This window comes from Lissotriton vulgaris, chromosome 9 (assembly GCF_964263255.1).
Source record: "Lissotriton vulgaris chromosome 9, aLisVul1.2, whole genome shotgun sequence".
In the NCBI taxonomy this organism is placed as follows: domain Eukaryota; kingdom Metazoa; phylum Chordata; class Amphibia; order Caudata; family Salamandridae; genus Lissotriton; species Lissotriton vulgaris.
The window spans coordinates 151854271-151878009 of NC_141697.1; the positions used below are offsets into that span (position 1 = coordinate 151854271).

At 43.3% G+C, this 23739-nt stretch overlaps 1 protein-coding gene across 2 annotated transcripts in view; it reads right to left on the minus strand.

Annotated features, from left to right (window-relative positions):
- HEATR4 (HEAT repeat containing 4) overlaps positions 1–23739 on the minus strand; it is a 344851-nt gene that overhangs the window by 137986 nt on the left and 183126 nt on the right. For both annotated transcript variants that reach the window (XM_086937243.1, XM_086937244.1), the window contains exons 9-10: positions 12048–12152; positions 7924–8042 (exon numbers count right to left, since the gene is read on the minus strand). In XM_086937243.1, coding sequence (XP_086793369.1) covers positions 7924–8042; positions 12048–12152 — 224 coding nt within the window. The remainder of the gene's footprint in view (positions 1–7923; positions 8043–12047; positions 12153–23739) is intronic.

Sequence of the window (23739 nt, forward strand, 5' to 3'; positions counted from 1 at the left end):
TAGGGGTTCAGGACAAAAACAGAAATAAGAAAAATGCAAAAAAAGTATGTACCTCAGTTTCTTCGATTCCACCAACTCAAAGTAGGAGGTATTCTCGCCACAGTTTCCTCAACAGAAAGGTACATCGTGCTTTGTGCAGCGGTAATCTTGGCTGGATTTCAGCCAACAGACGCTTCTGCCTATGTTGTCGTTGACCTGGGTGTTGATTCCTGGTGGATTCGGCAGGACTCGGATGGCCTTTCGTCCACAGACCCGCCAACATCTAAGTAGAGTGGACAGACCACCAACTAGGCGGGTGGTGAAAGAGTCGAAAAAGTGACGACAGGCCCAGTTCCACCAAGATCTAAATCAGTCCCCTAGTCACTAATTGATTGGAATTTTTTAGCCAGACGAGTGGTGGGTTGAACCAGAAAATCATTCCTAAAGTGGAGTTCTTTGAGTTCAGCTATGTGTTGCCATGAGTCAATGTTTCTGAAAGATGTTATTCATTATCTACTCCTTTTCAAAGAGCATCACCAGAGTCAGCCACATCGCAGTTACCATAGTAAATAAAATTCAGGGACGGGCACCTAACTCACTACCAAGTGTTTGGAAGCATTGAGTAAGGGCATTCACATCTTTGCAAAGAGCATTTACCATGTCAAGCGAGGTAGGGCTGATATTTTATCTACCACTGATATGATATCTTAGAGCTGTTAATCATCACACATGAAAGCAACTGGATTATTTGAAGAAAAAGGAGAAGGAAGAAAGCGAATCCTATAATGAGAAGGTCCTTTCTTATGCCTCTTGGGGATCCAAAGATATTGAATTAGATGGTACACCCTGGCATGTTGGTTCCACATGGGCGGACTAAACGAAAGATAGATAGGAGTTCTTAGATTAAATCAAACTGGATAAGCAGGGATCCAGAAGAAAGATATAGTATTAAAAATACCTACAGGTATACCCAGAGGATTCCTTTATTCATAAGGTACCTGGGGCATGGATACAAAAATATTTGGAGGGTTTCTTATTGAATGTACTTTTCCAATTAAACCTCTTATATTCCTGCCAACATGTTTTGGCCAGTGCTATGAGCCCGTTCAGGTCTGGGACTTTCGTCTGTGCTTTTTGAATACACCCCTGCCTTTTCACGCATGCATGTCTGAGCACAGTGGCGGGCTGGGAGACGAAACAAGGTACATCCACGGTACTTGATCTTTGATGAAAGGGTGACTTAAAGACGGCACCACTCTCCAGAACCGCATCACCCTTGGGAAAACCAAAATAAGGGAAACCCTCAAGGACAGAAGACCTAGACAGATGAGAGGTAGAACACAATAGGAGAAAGAAAGAAAAATAATATCTCAATCATAGTGCGTACAGCAGAAGGACACTAATCAAGATGAAGCAATCAGAGCTTTGTCCATGATCCACACGAAAGAAGAGGAAGTGAAGCCGTCATGCACTGTCCAATAACACAGCATCAAGAGTGATAATGTAGCCTATGAATGGTAAGCAGTGGATGGGCTACAGGCCCCTTGTAGAAAACAATATCTCTAGGAACCAACAGCGCAAGCATTAATGCAGAGTGGCAAGACTTAAATAGTAAGGGTAGCAAGGGTACTCCCTATGGTACTTTAAGGTCTAGAGGAGGGAGTGGCAAACCAACAACAAGAATAAGGGGAACCTCTATTCTGACCTATATATCATTACATCTGAGCATTTAAGTCTGATCGAAATTACATGTAGGATGCAGCAAGAAACATGAAATCATTCACTTAGACTTTATATTTTTTCTTTCATTTATTTTCTATCAACTTCATATCAATTTTATTTTTCTCATTTTTTAGTAATATATTTTATCAAAATAGTGATATAATGACATGGTGACATATGTACAAGGAATTTAAAATACAGGGTTAAGTCATTTCTTAGCAGGAACCCCTACACAATACATGTATATAAACTGTCACTCAAACCTTCATTCATGCAAACTCACTTTAACATTCTAACTATACTAACAACACTAACACAACATACACAGTGAGATAAGTGGAAAACATATAAAGTGTCCTTTCATAGACTTCTCAGAGTAAAAATGAACCAGTGGTTTAAATTTTCCTCCTTTCGTTTCTTTCTTCAGGGATTGATTTTATTTTGTATGAGGGTCTCTGGTGCGAACTGCCTACGTACGTTTCGGTGGTATCATTGCTTTACTTCACCTTCCTCAGGGCCAACATGAAACTGGACAACAGACAGGTACATCGATACTATTAAAACCAGGGGTTTCTCATAATCTGTGTGTTTAAAGTTTCTTTCCAGACACTAATGGCGATGTACTTTTCTGGGCGCCTTTATGTTGACTCAGTAGGCAGGTTTATGGTCCCCAGCTCTTGTGGTCCACGGTTTGCACCTATGCTTTAATGTTTGTATAAAGTGCTTTTTGGAGCCTGCACCAGGTTAGTCGGTGCTTCTATGTGGACCTGTGGCCATCCAATGATTCGTCTCCGGGGGGGCGCCTCCGGCCGATGTCACTGCCACTGACAGTCAGTGGCAGTGACATCGGCAGGAGTCAGTGCCACTGACAGTCAGTGGCAGTGACATCGGCCGGAGGCGCCCCCCTGGAGACGAATCATTGGATGGCCACAGGTCCACATAGCAGCACCGACTAACCTGGTGCAGGCTCCAAAAAGCACTTTATACAAACATTAAAGCATAGGTGCAAACCGTGGACCACAAGAGCTGGGGACCATAAACCTGCCTACTGAGTCAACATATAGGCGCCCAGAAAAGTACATCGCCATTAGTGTCTGGAAAGAAACTTTAAAGACACAGATTATGAGAAACCCCTGGTTTTCATAGTATGCATGTACCTGTCTGTTGTCCAGTTTCATGTTGGCCCTGAGGAAGGTGAAGTAAAGCAATGATACCACCGAAACGTACGTAGGCAGTTCGCACCAGAGACCCTCATACAAAATAAAATCAATCCCTGAAGAAAGAAACGAAAGGAGGAAAATTTAAACCACTGGTTCATTTTTACTCTGAGAAGTCTATGAAAGGACACTTTATATGTTTTCCACTTATCTCACTGTGTATGTTGTGTTAGTGTTGTTAGTATAGTTAGAATGCTAAAGTGAGTTTGCATGAAAGAAGGTTTGAGTGACAGTTTATATACATGTATTGTGTAGGGGTTCCTGCTAAGAAATGACTTAATCCTGTATTTTAAATTCCTTGTACATATGTCACCATGTCATTATATCACAATTTTGATAAAATATATTACTGAAAAATGAGAAAAATAAAATTGATATGAAGTTGATAGAAAATAAATGAAAGAAAAAATATAAAGTCTAAGTGAATGATTTCATGTTTCTTGCTGCATCCTACATGTAATTTCGATCAGACTTAAATGCTCAGATGTAATGATATATAGGTCAAAATAGAGGTTCCCCTTATTCCTGTTGAAGACTTAAATAGTAGACATGTGTAGATGCAACCAAAGGATCTCTCTTAACCAGTATGCCAACAGTACTTGACTACATATGAAGGTATCGTTGAAGGCAGGTGTTCTGCTTGTAGGACAATACCTTGGCGAGAAACATTTGTGGGAAAATGTTACATAGCTCAAACAGACCACATTTTCCAATATGTGCAATCTTACAATCAGCAAGTGCAATTTATGCGGACTTCGCAGTTATTCTATTAGTTTCAGAGTCTGGGGGCAACCCAGGTTTTGAGCTTACCAGACTGGAGGTGTCTGCATGCACACTGCACTTAAGGAGCAAATATGACACAAGGACGTACTCCCATAGTAGGTAGCTCTGCACAATATGGTAAAATTAAAAGGCAATTTGCGAGCTACTGGCTGAGCTAATGCTCATTTGCACTGGCCTTGGGAAAAAGCTAAGGAAATTTCAAAACAGCTGCTCGTGCTTCAAGATACATGCATGGGGAGCCAGCTTGAAATTACTTTTCTTTTTTTGATGAAAAAATCTGTTCCAACATGCCCTCCAGTGCGTCATAATCATTTGAACGCATGCGCATGCCTAAGTAGACACTTAGATTTCAAGATGGCAGTCTGTGCATCTTCATGCTTAGTGACGCCCTGGAATTCAATTTGGCAGGTACTGCACCACTTTTACTACTCAACTACTTTGCATACAAGCATTAGATAAATACATTTAAAAGGCAATTTGCCTCTACTAGCTGTGCTAATGCTTATTTGCATTGGCATTAAAAAAAAAGCCACAAATACATCCAAAATGGCTGCTGGTGCTTCAAAATGCATGCATGGGCAGCTATTTTGGAATGATTTATCTTTTTTTATGCAATAATCCGGTCCAACTTGCCGTCCAGTGACGCCACATATGCACGCATGTGCATGCCTAGCTGGCTATTTTGATTTCAAGATGGAAAGCAGTGAGTCTGCGTGCTTAGTGATGCCCTGGCAACCAATTTGGCATTTAAAAAAAAGTGTTACTGTTCTGAGAAGGCAAATGGGTATTTTACCAAACTAAAAGAAAAAAACATGGTGCGCATGCACTGCTGCGCAATTGTGTGGCCCAGTAGCAGTACGCCGTTGTGGGGCCCTCTACCTTTAAACATACAATAAATACATTCAAAAAGTGTGACGATGTACATGATAAGCTTTCCATTTCAAGAAAAGTATATTCCTTTCATAGAACTAGCCCTTTTGGCCTGTCCACGTAGTATGCGGTTTAAATATTAACAAACGTTAAATTAGAATTAGATTTTCTTATCCTTGGTGTCAAAAAGGCTCGATTTTATTAAAGACACAGAGGTGGGTATTATGCAGCCTTTTCTTGTTTTTATTAAACAGCCGTCAGGCAAGAACTACGTTTCCCAAAACATGAAGAAAAGAATACTACAGAAGGACATCATAAAGGGCAGCCCAAAGAGATGTTGAGTGAACCCATAATTATGTTGACTGCGAACAACAAGTCTTTTCTTGGTGCGATAAGTTAAACAGGTGGAACAGAGGAGGAAAACCCTGACAATATAATAAATGACATAACAGTAATGTCCAAAAAACAGTCTAAAAAAATTAGGAGTAGATAGGTGGTCACACGTAGAGAGATATCCAGGGAGAGAATCCTGGCCCTGAAATGAGCAGAAGTTCCATACCGATCAAGTGGAAGTACCAGAGGAAGGAGTACGAAACGTGAAAGAAAAGGGAGGGTTAAAACATATTGAGGAGGGATAATACTCGCTTCCGAATAAAATCTAGCCTTTTTGACACCAAGGCTTGGAAAATCTGAATTTTATTACCAGACATGGAGGCTCCTATTATGCAATGACTCCTCTGGCCAAATGGGCACTAAAAGAAGAAATGTCAATCCCAGTGAGAGACATAATCCATTTGATCCAATGAGACAAGGTTGGAGAAGGTGCAAGCTTATGAGTTTTTGAAAGGAGATGAGTAACTGGTGAGAAGACGAAGATCTTAGATCTGCAGTTCGAGACACATAAGTCTTCAAACAATTAGCAACACACAATTTAGGTTGAGAAGGAATAACGGGGTAGAGAACAGAGGCTAAATTAATTTTAGTATGTCTGTAAACTTGAAAAGTGACACCCAGAGAGGAAATATGGAAAGAAGACCCCTCCAGAGCTTTCACGTCAGAAACAAGCTTCAAATAGATTAAGCAAAGAAGTATAGTAAGTTTAGCAGAAAGTTGTTTTAGCGAGAGTAAGACATTATGTGGCCATGCAATCAAGAACTGAAGAACCAGGTTGACATCCCACATGGAATTGTATCTGGGAACAGGAGGTTTTGTGTGCCGTACCCCTTTCAACAGGCGACCGACCAAAGGATGTTCACCATCAAGTCTCCCACCCACATGGAGATGTTCTGCAGAAATAGCGGATCAATATGTATTAATGGTAATTGACCACTAGTGTGACATCAGCTGAAACGGGATCTGAATTCCTGTCCATACACCAGCTACACCAGATGAGCCAGGCTGATTTATAAACCTTCGAGGTATGAGGCGCCCATGATTGTTGAATGAATTGGATAGCTTCTTCTGAAATCCCTGGGGTTCTCCAGAAAGGTCCGAAATCCTCCAGGCGATCATCCCAGAGGTGTCTGGAAAGATCTGCGTGAATCTTTGATCTTGTACCTCCGAGATGGCTGATATATCTGACCGCAGATTGTCCATGTGAAGAAGAATGGTGCAACTTACTCTGTTTTTGGGAAAGGACTGGATTGCAAAGGAACCTGCAAGCATCTCTAAACTGTTGATATGCAAGAAGGACTCCTTCCGAGACCAAACGCCTCCAGTCGAGAACTGTCCACATCTTGCGCCCCAACCTGGTCGACTTGCATCGGATTCTAATACAAGATCGGGGGCGGCAGAGAAAATTGTTCTCCCATTGCAGGCGTCTAGATGTTGAAGCCACCAAAGAAGTTCTTCTTTGGACTCTTGATCGAGAAAAATGGAGTCTGAGTCCTGCGAAGGTGACAACATTTTAATCACTAAAAGGCCCGATAATGAAGAGGGCCCTGAAAAATGGCTTCAATAGAAGAAGTCAAAAGGAATACTAACCGAGGGAGAGATCCAAGGGTGAGAGTCGAAAGCAAGAGGGAATGATACCATGTGAGGAGGAAGTTGGAGAATCGAGCGGGAGGTGTCGATGAGGAATACGAGAACTTCCAGTTGTTGAGTTCCCACTGACACTAGTTCCTAATCGCACCATGTAGTTTTTTGTAGGGGTAGAACATATCTTTAGTGAGTCTCAAGATTAGATAGGTAGGGAAATGTTCTAAGTTACTCTCCTTTGGGTCCTACTTGTGGTCTTATTAATCCTCTTCTTCAGACATAAGACAAAGGAAAAACAGTGTCTAGAAGAGAAACAGAAAATAATTTCTGGAAAAAAATGGTTACTACTAGCAGAGAAAAAGAGGGGGCGTGTGGAGGACAGGAGTAACCGCAATTAAACTTACAGGCAAAAGGCGGCGACAACAAGAAACACACACCAGGAGGACAGAGCAAATGAAAGTCCCCAACGAAGAAGGAATAGCCAGCTGATATTCAAAGGCAGCCGGGGAAGCGAGATTGAAGGCACTGCTGAAGAAAAAAACAAGCGCATCAAAGCGCAGAACACGAATGGCTGGGAACAACATCTGACAGGCGTCAGAACGTGGTGCACCAACAGCTGAAGAAACAGCTGACAGACATGTGGGATGGACAGTAAGACTGTTAAAGGAAAACGGAAGACCGCTGAAAAGGCAATGTGTGGGCGTGCTACACGCGCACAGAGGAAATTACTTAAAACAGATCAATACAATTAAATACACAGAAAAACCATGAATAACCTCTTAGGTGCTGCGCCTATTCCAACGGCCGACGGCACCACTACCTCAGGAGTGCTGCCGTCGGCCGTTCGAACCTCACCTGCGCAATGGAACGTTCAGCACTGGAGCTGGACGTTCCATAGCTGCTAAGAGGCTAGAGAGTAATTATAGACGAATGAACTCAGGTACTTATCTTGACTGCAAGGAGCAAGAAAAGAGGTCTTGTTGTTTGCAGTTAACATAATTATGGGTATACTTGACATCTCATTGGTCTGGACTTTATGATGTCATTCTGTAGTTTTCTGTTCTTCATATTTTGGGAAACGTAGTTCCTGCTTGGCTACTGTTTGATAAAAGCAACAAAAGACTGCATAATAGGAGCCTCCGTGTCTTGTAATAAAATCAGACTTACTTTCGTTTAGGCCTGAAGTCTTCATTATTTCAGCCTCCTTAAAGTGGCTGTCCTTTGAAAACCTGGGTTTGTCCATTACACCCAACATTTAGGAACAAAATGAAAACTTGGCTCTTCCTGTATTAGGCACAATCAATTGTGAAACACTGTATTTTTTTGGCCAGAATATAATGAAAGCCAAACTGAGCCCGCTGTAAGCACTCCTCACCTCAGTTGATTATGGACTGCAATTCCGAGCCCAAGGTGACCAAGTGCATGGGCAGCTGCTTGACGCACCGCTCCGCTCCAGTCGTTCCAGAGAAGGTGAACAAGCTTGTTTTTCACATCCTGCAAAAGGAGTTAAAACACACTGTTAAAATTGGCAGTCATCATTGTTTCTGCACATCCTTTACATTTCATAAACTAAACCTGAAACACCGTGAGTACGCTTTCAACTCTTTCAATCAAAAACCTAAAATAATCAAATCAAACGTCAATGATACGGATCCACAAATAAAAGTTAGGTGCTGCCATTTTCAAGGGATTCAGTGGCCATTTCTGTAAATGCCTTCAAGTTTGCACAGCCTTTTGTAAACTCTTAGAGAACCATATCAAGAAACGTCCAAAAGTTGAAATTTGCACCCGAGTACTTAAAAGTGATTGTCCCTGAGGACTGCACGCCTTAATAAACAAGGGTTGCTTTACTGCTACACACCCATACAAACAGCCAACTAGAGGTTGGCCAAATGAAGCCACGTAACACATAATCAGAGTCAGACCAATACAGAAATTAGGCCCATGAACCAAAATAAATGGGACCCCCCATTAGTAAATTAGCTATCTAAAAAGTGGCCCATGTTTGCACAATGGGGCAGTTTTGAACTTGCAAAGACACGATGTATAAGTGTTTAGGGAAAATGTCATGGATTTGACCTTGCTTAAGGCAATGTTTATATTAATATCAGAGAAATCAACAGTAAACACTGGGGCTAAGCAGACCACAAAACAGACCCACAAACAGCTACAAAATAGCCCACAGACTGTTCTGTCAGAGCAGCCCTTCAGCCCCTGCCTGATTGCCATATAGACCAGTCCTGCCTTATCCATAATCCTGACCCCTGTATGATTTAGGAAACGGTCATACAGATTATGCTTTCTCAGTAAAACTGTGCGTTTGTTAGACAACATAAACATCACAACTGTGAAAGACTGATTTTACACACACCATCAGGATACGTTGGCCTTAGTCCTGCTAGCTCATAATGCCCCATCTGTGCCCCTAATCTTGCAAGGTAACAGGTGGAATGTGCAACCTCAAAACATGACAGCTCTTAGTCCCCAAGGAAATCATGGATCTAGAAAGATTTTTTTTGGTAACTCATGCATACCCAAAGAGATACACAAGAAAGACACAGCATGGTGTTCCAATATTTATTAGAGCATTATGATTATTGTGTAAAATACATGTGCTGCAATAATCAATAGAAGGAAACAGAATTGTGTGAACAGCATTACGAGAATGGTGAAGAAGATAAATAATTCAACCATTGTGCTGTTACAGAGAATATATGCTTGTACATAATTACTGTAATATTTTGCATACCTACCTAGCGCTACTTATTAGCGTCCCTAGGGTGGGTGAATCTGCCAGAACCCCTGTAGGGTGATCTAACTTCCCCATTACCTGTGGGTAAGTGTCATCAAGGGAGCCTGGGCATCATCCCTCACAAGAGGTAAACAGGAATCAGCTGGGCTGCAATTCCGCCTGGGGTGGCCTCACAGTGCCAGTGAAATGCTCCTTTAACTAAAAAAAGGAGTGCTGCCATTTATATAATAAACATCACCCATGTAGCCATGCCGAAGTCCCGATCAGGCTGCCATTATTGATTCTACCCTGCAAAGCTGTCGCAACATTTTGCTCAGAGAACTTTAGCTTTCGTACAGAATGTTTAAAGCTCTGATAAAGTGCCTACAAAAATGTGTAAATGTAAGCAAAGTGATTTCATGGAACATTAATCCATACAAGCATGCAGGCAAAAGGTGTGTTGAGTGTAAACGTCCAAGATAAGATATCAAGTTTAAACCTGTACATGTAAAACATGACCACATGACCGGACTTCTATTTATTATTAATTTATTTATTATTTTGTCTTGTAACGCGCTCAGCTACCCCAAAGGGTTTCCCAGCACTGGATCAAGGTAGGATGAATCAGCCATCATGTTTAAAATTGCCAGGTCTTCCCATTTTTGCTAAACACCGTGAGGGAGGTACAACTTCGAAAAAATTCTGGAAGATCATTGCATAACTTTGGGCCTAGGTACGCAAAGGACCGATCTCTTTACAAAGAGACAGGTTGCATTATCAAAGCATATGCCCAGATCTTGAATATATTGTGGGCTTGTCTTAGATCTAGCCTTATGTATATAACACAAGGCTTTCAATAATATCCACTTATCACAGTCAACCAGTGGAGCTCAAGGAGACGATTTGGCACCAAAGCACACTTTGGGAGGCGATGAAGTAGCCTTGCCGCGGCATTCTGGACAACTCGTAAGTGTCAAATGCTGGCTTTATCTGCTCCCAGATACACGATGTTCCCATAATCGATTTTGAAAGAATCAAAGATTGAACACTCTTCCATGGGCTGGCGGTGGAATCATGTTAATGATCTTTTTGACCCACCTCAGCTCTGCGAAGCATGTGGAGGTCACCTTAGTTACCTTCATAGATAGCCTCTCATCTAACCATAAGCTACGGTTCCTAAGCTTGGAGGACAATTCTGGAAGGACTCCAAGAGCTTCCAGCCAGTGCAGGGGGCCCCATAACTAAGGGGTTTTACCATCCAGGTGGAGATCTCACTCAAGCACAGATTTTAAGATTCAGTGCTGTGTCCCTAAGCATAGGACAGAGAGAAAATAAGGTGTGTGTCATCTGCATACGAGAACAGGGTAAGTCCGCAACTCTCCACCACGTCTGCTAGAAGGCAAATATATATGATGAAGAGCATTGTGCTTAGGGCAGAGCCATGGGGGACAACCGAGGTCACAGCATGTGGCTCTGATCTAGCGCTGGCTGAGAAGACTTGAAATGAACTGCCTTTCAGGGGTGATGTCATACAGGCTAAAGCTGTGCCCTGAAGTCCCAATGTTGTTAGCCTTTCTAGAAGCATGGAATGGAAAACCATGTCAAAAGCCCCGTCGAGATCTAATAAAATCAGTGCGGCTGTATTGCTCTCATCAAGGAGTCATCTCAGATGTTCAGTGACTCCTAGGAGGATGGATTTGGTTCTGTGTTCCGCCATAAAGCCCTACTGCGATAGGTGCTGGAAGTTTTGAACGTCCAGAAAGGTGGTAAGCTGTGAATTTACATGCTTCTCCAAAAGCTTGGAGAAGATGGGCAGCATTGAAATTGATCTAGAATTAGACTATTTGCTTGGGTCAAGGTTGGAGTTTTTTAGAAGCAGTAAGGCCATGGCATGTTTCCAGGTCAGTGGGATGAATCCCTGTCATAGTGAGTAGTTAAGCAGTACGACTACCATTTGAAGTAGATCTGGCCCGGTAAGTTAAACTTTGATGGAGGGGGCGGATTGAGCCGTAAGCCTGATTTAATTGACCGAAGTAGGGTCAGAAACTGAGTAATGTCCAACTGGAACCCTTGTTCCCTGCCAGCCGCCAATGCATATAATTGTAGCTGGATAACAGTGAACAAGAGGGATGCATCACATGGACAAGCAGATCGAGGGCGAAAAAGAATCCCGTCATATACTATAACATAGCTAAATGTTTATCGTATGTATAACCCCTCAAATCATCTGACCTTGCTTTCAACTGTAAATGATTTGTGGCGCCAGGCACAACATGGCCTCACGTGCCACAATCCCCTGTCCCTGGTTACACCTGGTCTGCTGCCTCCCTCCCCACCACCATCTGATCATCCCTCCTCATCCAAAAAGAATACCTGCCATCCTGCCACCATGCCACCATCCCACTACACCCTCATTATTAGATTCTCTCCTCAGATTTTTTTAAAAACTATACAAGGTGCCCTGCTACCCACCGTCACCACCCTCTGCATTTATCCTTCCCTCCCCAATGATTTTTAAAAACAAATCTGGTTTCAGCCCCACCACCGTCTGTGCCTTTCTCCCACCCACGAAGCTGTCATCCTGGCCTGGACTTTCTTTATGACGTAGCATCAGTGATAAACAATGTTTCTTTCCCACTGATGTGAGGTCAAATCAGTGAATTTGGAACTTGCACTCCTGTCTCGCTGTGAGCTTCATAGATATTTAACTTCATAAACAGAGGCTGGTTTTCAGAACGCGATACAGTTCCATATGGGGTAAGACTCACCTGTGTGGCATGTCCCTTTAAGCGCGCAAGCGTGCCACAGGCCACACTCCTGTCCTTCCAATTGGAACTGTTCAGTCTTTCTGCCAGCAAGGAGTTCACCAGATTCTGAAAAACAAGAGTTTTACATACACGTAAATCCGAGAACCGTAACATATTGCAACTTTCCAAATTCAGTACAAACTTGTCTTGGATGGCGTAAAACATGCATCAGTCAGTACACAAGTGAAGGAAAGCTTCACAACTGATGAACTCCTAACATTTTAAGAGGTCAAATTAACTAGTCTCAATATACATCAAAGTGGAAAGGAATCTGCTCCCAGGTGAATCGGTGCAACCCTTGCATCAAATGGATATGTTAGTAGGATCCTCACCCACTGGTACCACCAGTGACATGCTTCATCATCGGAACCTAAACCATTGCACCTAGTGTGAGTAGGTGGGCTCAACGCTGTTTGTAAGCGGAGCTCTTACTAAAACCTAAGTGCAAGGTTAAAAAGCCTTCAGGATCCTAATAAGTGATTATTTATAAGGTCCTTTAGCTGGGATAAAAACAGTGTGATGTTCTATGAGTGCATTGACCCCTAACATCTATAATTCATTTAGGAGTTCATCAGTTGTGAGCAGTGCTTAATTTGTGCCAGTGCTTTCCGGTGCTTAGCATTGGCAAGTAATTATAAGGGCCAGGTCTACACCTCAGCCCCACTCCCACCTCGCATTAACAACTCGTCTACACTTCATGTGTCACAATTAGTAGAATTTACTTTTCAAACTGTCTCCTGAGCCCCGGTGAAGAGTGCTGGTGCTGCTGAGCCTGCAGCTGATAATAAACGCATGCCTCAATTTTCTGACTGCTCACTGTTGCCAGTGGGCGGGCACCGTTTGGGCTGGATTTGTTTCTGTAAGGAATGAGGCAGCCGCGCTAGCGTGCGTGCGTGTGCGTAACGTTTTTTCAAAATTCCATGCCACATGCAGTGCATGAGTCACACCCTGGAAGTTCAGCGCCTCAACGAGAGCACTATTTTTTAAGCAGGCCTCGTTCTTCCATAAAGGCAGAGCCTGCCACCTGAGTGATTCAGTAAGTAATCAACCAACGGTGCTTTTTTTCTTGAGCTTCGTCACCATTGTGTGTAACACTTGTAAACTGAGTCTGACAACGTTGTCCCCGGTGTGTAATATAGCGGAGTGTTTCGGTTGTGTATTCAGATGATGTGTGTCAGTGTGTGACGTGTTGTAAATTGAAATGTAACTTACGTGTATTCATTTCCAACATCAAGCCTCAGGGCTCAGGTTATTTATGCAGTGAGTGGTTCTTGTTCTGGGGTACACGGATCGGTGCAGCCTTCACCTTTGTGACACCCCAACTGCTGATAGGGGAGCAGCGATGCTCGACATTGATTCAGCCCATCGTCACCTCTGAAGTGAGAGCGCAACCAAATGCACAGCCACAGGCACCTCTATAATTTCTCCGATCTGTGGTACTTAATATATATTCATGCATGCAGGTCAAAAGACTAGTTGTGCCAGCAACACTGCAGACTGGTCTGTGGAGTGACTGAGTCCTTATAAATGCAGCTGATGGTTTCAGTACACTGCACACGTGCCATCTGCCGCTGTGGGCAGACAGCGGGGCAGTGTGTTGTCATCATGGGAATCACATGGGATAGAATGTTGCCTCTGCATTGCTGCTTCTCATGCAGCTCCCTCTCGAAGCATGCGTCTGTACTCTAAGAGATGTAGGAACATATTAAGGCTGGTTACAAACTTATACCGGGACTGTGACATCATTGAAGTAGTATCCATTGTGCCTGGCTCTCTAGGCTACACGACACAACTACATGTACATAACAGGAATACACATGCAAACGACACTTTGAGAGTATTTTATCTGTTAATTGGTTTTAAAAGAACTCTTCCAAGCCTTGCAGCCACACCAGACCCATGGCTTCTGGTTTGAAGAAAAGGAAGCAAACTTAGCCAAAATGAAAATTAACAAAACCAACACAGGCCTCTGTATTTTTAAAGAAAGAAGGTACTATGCATTTCAAGCCTTTCAAAAGCTGTGTTTGATCACTCTCCCATACAGGCTGTAGTATCTTACGTGCTTTCTAGAGCTCCCATAACCCTAATGGGCTCCATTGACACAAAACTGCCACCCAGGACATATGTAAGATATACTCCCTGCAGATCTGTGTGCATGTTCGGTATGGTAGGTAGTAGATGTGAGGTAAGACAGGTTTGCAACCTCTTTGTGCCACGGCGACGTAACACTGACTCCTGCATTTAATTGACCTGTTGAATGTCACCCTCTCCAGCTCAGATTCTCAAATCTCACTTGAGGTAACAGCCGATGGTTGTCAGAAAACCTGGCGTAAAAACAGATATTCTAATGACACATTAAATATGTTTCATGCTAAAGCCTAACCAGTGGTCAAAGTGGGGAAAAAAGTAGGAGAACAGTGGAAAGAGAATCAGAGGGCAGGACTAACCTGAGGATTGGTCAGTGGGCAGGGTTCGTGATGTGGCAAGAAAGAGCAAAACATCCCAATTTCTAGTATTTGTTTGGCATTTCACTGACCAGTGGCAGCTTATTACGTTATTTAATTCCTATCAAAACCTTACTTGGAGGAAGTTTTTCCTGCTGAAATTCAGATCGGGTATTACATTTGACTTTCAGCAGGGCCATTTGACGATGTGGGTTGGGCCCATAGAGTAGCTGGGTGGCGCCAATGGAGGAAGTGGGTGGGGCCAGGGAAAATGGGTGTGGCCTCCAACAAACATTTGAGCACCTACCTATTATTTGGCCTGTGGTGAACTAACCAGTTTCAAGAAACTTCTAAAGACATGGCTATTTTAGATGTACCAAGTACCTGGTGTCTCAAAGCGCCGAGAGATCCCCCTGGGGATGATTCGCCTGCGCTTTATAAGTGAATAAATAAATAAAGAGGAGTGTGCTGCGGCGGCACAATCATATTTTTCCAGTGCCTTGTCTATAACTAACAAACAAAGAGGGCTGTTAACAGAAGGTGTGAGGATCAGAACTGGTCTTGTCCTTACACAGTTTGGTAAGCGGGATGGGTGTTTTGAAGTCCCACTCAATATTGTCTCTGCCTATCCATCAAAGGCTGCATTTTGAGATTTGCAACCGAAAGTGGTGAAAACCATAGGCAATAGTAGTCTTTAAAGATTTTATACAGAACAAACATGCAAACAATGATGGAATCTGATGCCAGAGGCTTTCCCAGTAGCTAGCTGTTGGCTTTAAGAGCTCCATTGATTTTGTGGTACTCCACTGAGTCCTCCCTAGTTTGAGTGGGTAGGTCCTGGTGTGACACATTTTTAGCTGTGCCTCGAGACTCAAGCTACACATCCTTTCCAAAGCTCAACTAAGAAGAAATGTCCAGAGGGCTGCTTGTTGTCTCGTGCAGTTGGCTAGCTGCTCAGGCTAGGCTCCTCCTTTTGAGGTGTGCATGAACTGATATCTATGAGGTTGGTCCCTGTTTGTTATGGTACAGACAAGCTGCAAAATGATGGGAAATCCGATCTAGGCATATTCTCAGGGGTTAAGAAGTGCTGAATGAAGCATTTCTACCTCATTTGTTGGCCTTTGAAGCTTTAGTTCCCACAGAAAAGCCAGCTAAAGAGCTCACTATAAAATCAGACAGTTCTTACTCATAATGATGCACTTCGGAAGGATTATCTTTACACACTGTGTCTCGTCCTTCCCATCTTGGGAGCATGCGATAGACCACGCCACACACAAAGCTCTTTAGCACGTCTTTTTTCCTCAGCATACAAACGCAAATAACTTTATTTATCACACCCAGACACACCCAAACCAATTAAGTATTTCTGGCAAGGAGGGCGCATAGGACCAAAAAGGTCCCAATACACATGAGCTCAAGATACTACATCTGCCCCTTCCTTAAATAAAAAATACGGACAACATAAACATCATAGCTCTTCGATGAGTCATTGAGGGCTCACACAAGTCTGCTAGATCGAGGGGAATGAGGGAGATGACGTGCACCTTAGTCGAGTGTCATAGATGTGGTATCAGACTCTTGATTTGGGCATTCAGGTGGAATGATTTCACTCATGACATCAGGAGCCTACGAGCATCAAGGCAAGGGCTTAAAGTGTGACAAGTCCCTTGGAATGTGTTTTACAGGAAGTTGAACAGTCACCATATGCCCTGTACAGATCAGAGCTCTTAATGGGTCAACTTCAAATGGGGCATCAGTCTTGCGCTTTTGTATTTGATTCTCTAGAAACCAGCCTCCTTTGTTGAAGATCGTGCCTTAGCGCATCTGCATTCGTCAGCATGGGTTTTCATTTTGCGCTTTTGAGAAGTGTCATTGTGGAGTGGTGTGGCTCACTGGTTAGAGGTGGCAGACCCGTAAGCAGAGGACGGCCTGGGACCAGGGTTTGATTCCCGACGCGGCAGGGTCGTGGACCAGGGTCAGCCGGCTCGATAATTCTCGCCTCTGTGCCTGCTCCAGTCAGGGACCACACTTGGCAACTCTGGGCATTAGCTTGCCTCATCTTCACAACGGCCCCCCCAGACCGCCGGGATGCTTGGTCGCACCTTAGAGATACCCATTAGGGACCATCTCTCAGGGTGAGCCAGGACGGGTTCCCCAGCAGTCGAAGCGCGGAATACTCCTCCGGGAGTCGATTCCTAGCACTATATAAACCCGCAATTAAATTAAATTAAATTAAATTGTTGCTAATCTTGTCTGCATCCGGTGAACGATTCGAGGTCCATTGTGGTATAATTGTTCCCATAGTTCTCTCAAAAGTTGGCAGGACGTTCACTCGTGGTGGAGTGGGGAGTTGAGCGATAAACACGAAGGGCTCGGCATAATGATGACTTGAGACCAATGACCTCCATTGCGGCCCGTTGAACTACTTTCTTTAGAGTGCTCATGAATTGTTTAACAATGCCATTAGCCTGCGGCCAGAGAGGCGTGGTTTTCTGATGCTTGACACTCAGCAGGGTAAGGAACCCCTTAAATTCTTTGCTATTAAAAGGTGGATCATTGTCCGATTTGAGAACAGCAGGAAGGCCCCACGCTGCGAAAATGTCATCCAGCCTACTGATAACCTAGTCGTGAGTGGTTGACAATGTCTTCCACTAGGGGAAAACGAGAGTACTCACCGATGACGACCATGATGTTATGTCCATTGTTTAATAATCCAAAGAAATCAATTGCAATCCTTTCCCATAACTGGGTAGGAAGGTCAGGCATATTGAGTGTAGAACAACCACCGGTGGGAGATCCTTCCCCCACCTCGCCTCCAAGACATGGAACACCCTCCCACTGAGCCTACGACAGACCCAAGACCTGCTGACCTTCAGGAGGATACTCAAGACCTGGCTGTTCGATCAGTACCCCCCCCCTCCCCCCCCCCCCAGCGCCTTGAGACCCTCGTGGGTATGTAGTGCGCTTTACAAATGATTGATTGATTGTTGCGTTGTTTTGGAGACAGACAATTGCAAAGATGATATGCTTTTAATTCTTTCTCCACTCGTTCATCTAGGCAGGGGAACCACACCCAATCTCTGAGAGCTCCCTCTGTGGGTACAATGCCACTATGTCCTTCATGTGCCAATTTAAAGAATTGCTGCCTCAGCTTTTCAAATATCACAATTTTTGCACCTCGTAATAGGACACCCTCTAGAGTGACAGAGAGTTCCTCTTTCACATTTCTAAACTTTTGATATTCAACTTCATCTGCCAGAGGTCACACGGCTTCCTCCCATAATTGCTTTGTAGTTATAGCTTTGATAGTGAGCAAGCCTTTGACAACGTTAGCAGCAGTGATGATCTGTTCAATGGAAAGAGTGGCAGGTGTACTTGACTTCACAATGAAATTGATGTAGTCTTCAGCTCCTTTGGATATTGAAATGTGATTATACAACAGGCACTCATGAAAAGTAATCTGCAGGGTTTTGATCCTTTCCGGTTTGTGCACAGTAGTGTAATAGTTTTCTTGCAAACGCAACCCCCACCTTGCAATTTGAAGTGACATCTTGGCTTTTGGATTTCCACAGATAGTGAGCAGTGCCTGATGATCAGTAACAAGAGTGAAATGTTTTCCATGGAGAAACACATGAAAGTGCTAACAGGCCCACCCCATAGCCAGGCTCTTTTTCCCAGCTGTAAATAGGCACATTCTGTCTGAGACAGACTCCAACTGGCATAAGCCATGATATGTTTCTGTGGATTCGGATGTCCGTTATGTTGAGCAAGAATGGCACTTAGCCCCACTGTGCTTGCATCCACCACAATCTCAGTATGTAACTTTGGATTAAAATAAGCCATTTCACTTGCATTTTGAATTGCATATTTTATCTTTTTGAAACTTTGGTTACATTAAGAAGATCAGTAAAATGGAACATTCCATTTTGTTAGCTTCCTCAACGGGTCACTTAATATGGCAAAGTCTCGAATGTATCTGGAGCAATAGCTGACCACGCGTACGAAGGATCCCAGCATGGTTACATTGTGTGGGGACAGATAGAGGACAATGCTCATACTTTATCTAGAGCAGGAGTCATCCCCCTTTCAGAAAAGATAGGTCCAAAGAATTTGAGCTTGTCTTTGTGCATCTCAAATTTTTCAGCGTTCAGTGTGAGACCTGCATCAGCAAGTAGTTTGCATTTTTGTACAACAGCTTTATCATGCCCTTTTTTCCTTGCCCCAATCACCAGAATATCATCACTATAAATGAAAGCCTGTGTGATTGGTTGAATTATTCGACGAATGACATGTTGAAACAGTTTTGCAGCTGACAACACTCCAAAACTTAGTCTTTTGTATCATAACAAACCAACATGAGTTGAAAAAGTAGCTATATACCTGCAGTTTTCTTCCAGTTCAAGTTGATGGAAACCTTTGTTCAGACGAGACGAGAAAAGACTTTGCCGCCGTACAGCTGTGTGATCATGTCAGCTATGTGAGGACCTGGATCTCTTTCTCTCTTAATTGCTTTGCTGGCTGGCTTGACACATGTCAACACAAATACACACTGTACCCTCACTGTCCTTTTTTGGCTCAACCACTATTGGCTAAACCCATGGTGTAGGACCAGTGGAGCGCTGAATGATGTCATCCTTTAACAAGATTTCTAGTTTTTTTGCAAGAGCTTCCTGTAGATGGAAAGCAATTCTGCGAATGTCTTCATTATTAAGAAGCTGCACTTTCACTGTTTTGAGTTTCCCTAGGCCATGAAACAACGATGGGAACTGATTCACAATTTCAGACTGTGCACTTAGGTTGTCATTAAAATATATTAGTCCCATGTTAGAAGCAATAGTGACATGCACTGAACGAAGTTCCTTGAAAAACATGTATTAGCGATTGTACTACCGTCTTCTTATGCCTCGTGGTTGCCAAGAATGATCCTTGACTTCGCAATGGTGCGGACGCAGGCTAGGCTATGTGTACATCTTCCTAGTCGATGAAGTGAGGAGTGGCACAGGAGACAATTTGTTGAACTTCTCTGCAGGCATGATGTTGGTCGGCGCACCACTGTTTAAGATGAAATTTATGGGACATTCATTCTCCTTACGTTTAATTTTAGGACACCGTCCAAAATGAGTTTTGTTGCTTAGGTTGGCGTTTTTTCTTTAGTTTGCAAGCACCCAACCCTACAACGTCATTGCACACTCATCTTCCTCACTGTCGCCTGATAGCGACGCTAATGAGCCTGAACAAGATGGATTTGAAGCCGATCAACTTTGTTTAGCTTATACCTGTCGTAGTCGATGGTGCTGTTTAGCCTCGTGGGCGTGGTGAGAATGTTCTGGAACTTTTGAGCATCCATTTTCTCTTCTCGCTGTGACACAGTTTCTCTTTTGCTTTGCAAACCATTATGAAATGTTTTCTTTCCCACATCATTTGCATTTCTGTCCAATGGCGAGACATTTGCCTTAATGGGGAAACAAAAATCCACATCGAAAACACAATTTCTTCTTCTTCGGAGATGTTGATCTCCTGGCCGTTACCTTATGCTTGTGTTTGCTTTCATTATCAACGCTGATACATTCTGTGCTCTTCCAGGTTCCATATCAGCAGCGTGTCAATCTGCATATTTCTCTACTCTTGCAGCCATGAGTACTTCCTCCAAGCAAAGGGTCTCTCTTAGCATGCGTCTTCTGAAGGAATCTGAGAGACAACCATTGATAACTCTCAGGTGTATGTCTTCTTCATCATTGAATTCACTGAGCTTTACAATACTTAATGAGTGTGTCAAGTCTATCAACAAACTCATCCATCAGTTCCCGAATTTGTTGTTGTGCTTGATTTAAAATGTACCTTTCATAGTCAACATTTGGTACTGGGTTGAACTTTGCTTTGAATGCTTCTTTTATCTGACTGTAATAGGTTTCATCAGTTTGTAATATCTTTTTTTATTACTTCTTTCACTTCATTACTAGCAAGGTTCTTTAAGTATATGATGATCTTTTTGTCATCTACTTCTTCTAGTGCATCAATGAAGTCATCAAACATCTCAATCCAGATAGTCCGTCTGAGGCAAATGTTCTGCTTTTTTGCTGTGTTGAATGGAGGGGGTTGTTTCAGAATATCCAGTGTTTCCTTCCGCTGCCATTAAAAAATGTCTCCATTCTGATGGACGCCTGACAAAATGGATGCCACTGGCTACTTTGCACACCAATCTTTCACCAGGGCCTGGGGTTGTCACGTCGACACAAGGTCGTATGGTGCTTCCTTTGTTCACTCTGGTAAGTACGTTTGTACTTCCATGCCTGGTTAGTACTGTCATCATCGTTTTCACGCACTTGGCTGTTGCCTCTTGTAGTGTTTTCTTTGCACCTGGTTGTTGTTGCCTTTTATTATTTGCTTTGTATAGAGGATGGCTTTGTGTTAGGCTGTGGTGCAGTATCTCTTATTTTGGTCCTATCAGTGGGTTTCTGGTGAGCTTTCTAAAGTGTTTCTCTGCAGGGCCTTTGCCTGTGTTGACAGCCATTTGTGGGCTGGAGAAGGGCTTCAATTACAGACATGCCAGCTTTGAACTACTTCTCATTGAAATAGGCGCACGTGGCACAGACAAGGAGTTTGCTGTAGCTTTGCAAATTTCCAGGGAGAGCAGTCTTGTTTCTTCGGGGCACAGATCCCACACTCGTCGCCAGTTGTAGCATCCTCCCTAGCCCGGGAGCATGCAAATGACTACACCACACACGGGGCTTTTTAACACACTTCTTTATTCCTTAGCATACAACTGTAATCTGCGCGCATTGCATCATAACTTTATTGAACATAGACAGAAACACTCAAACCATTGACGTAATTCTGGTAAGGAGTCCGCACAGGGCCATGAGGGTCCCAATGCACACGAGCTCAAGACACTACACACAGGTTACAACAACATCTAATTTAACAGCTGTCAGGGATTCACAGAAGATAATAAACCTGATGATATCACTGAACACCATACACACATTGAAAAGAGCACATATCATGTTAGAACTTATTGGCATCAGAAATCTATTTAAAATGTTTTTATTTGAAAGCAAATATCATTTGATTGGTCCTTACATTAGAGAAATAGATCTTCACTTCCCTCAATTTATACTTTAAAATGTTTCTAAAATATTCTGTGGACATATAAACACAACATGTATCATATCTTGTACAACTAACCAAAATGGATGAAGGTTACAACCATCATGAGTGTAAAAACTCCAGAATGGAACACAGGCTCAATGCATCGCTTAGGCAATAAGCAAGGTTTCTCCTCCACACCCATTCAGACCACAGACAGAGCAGCTAGGGGATAGGCCGGAGTGGGCAGGAAAGACGCCCTGCTCAGGTCAGGGAGTCTGCGTGGTTTCTCCAGCCCTGGAGAAACCTAAGTGCACATGTGTGTTTTGGTCGGCTGGCACACAAGGGCACTTAGGTAGTGCACCAGCACTCCTCCTCCACCCTCCCATGCCCTGCCCCTCACTGCACAAGCCGGCTCAGAGATGGCAAAAGAAAAATAAAATAATGCTAGAGCATCATTTTATCTTTAGTTTGCTGGCTCTGCGCCAGGCAGCAGGGTGACGCTCCTCCGCCACTGCGAAGGAGCCGCCACTGATTATTTCAACATTACAAAAATTGTGGAGTTGCTTATTAACAAGTTCAAAAAGTGTTGTACTTTTAAATAAAAACATGCTTAAACTATCTAGCTCATGACCAGCAAAAATAAATTATACGTATCTTTTTTTCTCTAACTTCTTTCTCATCTGTCATTTCATCACTTATGAACCACACATGATTTGCCAGCTGCTCTCCAAGGAATAACGTCCAGCAACTTTAAAAGATGAATATAATTGTGCATGCCACAGCAACACTGAGCATGTACAAACAGATTTTGCTTCTAAACAGATTAGCTGTTTCAGTGTTTAATGTTCTGCAAAGTGTTTGCTAATCCTCTTCGACCTCTGTTCACCTACACAGACCTCCTTAACAGGTCATTTACAGACAGATGCAAAAACCAGGCTAAAAAACTCTTGTCACTAATAACATTTACATCGTGGGCCACATGCACTAACAGTTTTAGCGTTCACAAACCCTCCGAGTCAGTAAATCAGAGGGTTTGGGAACACTAAAACCCTCTTTAAAATGTAGGAAGCCCATTTAAAGATTTGGAAAAGGTTTGATGTTTCTGAATTGTTAAATGGGTTAGGAAAACTAATACTAATCGGTATTTGGAAGGGGCGTCTTAAGGGCTTCCATTTTAAATACCGATTTCTTCTGTATGTATTAATGTTATAGGACCGAAATCCGCTCACAAAACATTAATATTTTACCACCATCTCCAAGAAGAAAGTAAGCCATTCGCATATGAGTAGGGCTCCTTCTGTAACTGTGAATAATTAAAAAGCATTTTTAGGACCACTGCCTACCAACAAAACAAGTTTCAAAACATGTCTTTCTTTTTAAATGTGTCCTGCTTTCCCTTTAACCCTTTCGCTGCAGCGGCTATTCCGCCGCAGCGCTAACAGGGCGGGGCGGCCGCGCGGCGGCCGCATGCTGGTGACAGAACTGCTCCGTCACCAGCCGCGGTTGAGCTGTGCTCGTGACGAAGCGGTTCCGTCATGGCCCGCCCCGCTCAATAGAACGCGCCGCGCAGGCGCGGCGGCCGGGCCATGACGGAACCGCTCCATCATCTGCACAGCGCCACCGCAGCTGATGACGGAGCGGTTCCGTCATCAGCAGGGGAGGGGTTAAGAAAACACTGCGCATTAAAAAAAAGGGTTTGCTTTAATGAAAAGCAATCAGAGACATGGTGGGGTGCTGACCCAGTAGGTGACAATGACTTTAATTGTAGCCAGTTGTACTGGATCAGAATTTGCGAGTTGCCTCCATAATATCATGATCGAATTGCAACCCACTACGATTCTGTATTTTGTGAACCAATCTATTAATACATAGGTATAATAATGAGGGCGTGAGTCTTCAGGAACAATATGCAATTTGTTGGTGCATTGAACAGTAAGGCTTGGTTTTAGATTTTTGATATTTTAGCTTCCAAACTTTTGAGTAGGGGGTCAGGGTTTTGCTCCTAGTGCCTCTTACAGTGCAAAGTTTGTTCTTCATGTAACAGGGTAAGCTAGCCGATGTAGCCCTCTCTGTGATGCATGAAGTTCTGAATTTAAGTCTGACTTGAAGAGGAAAACAGT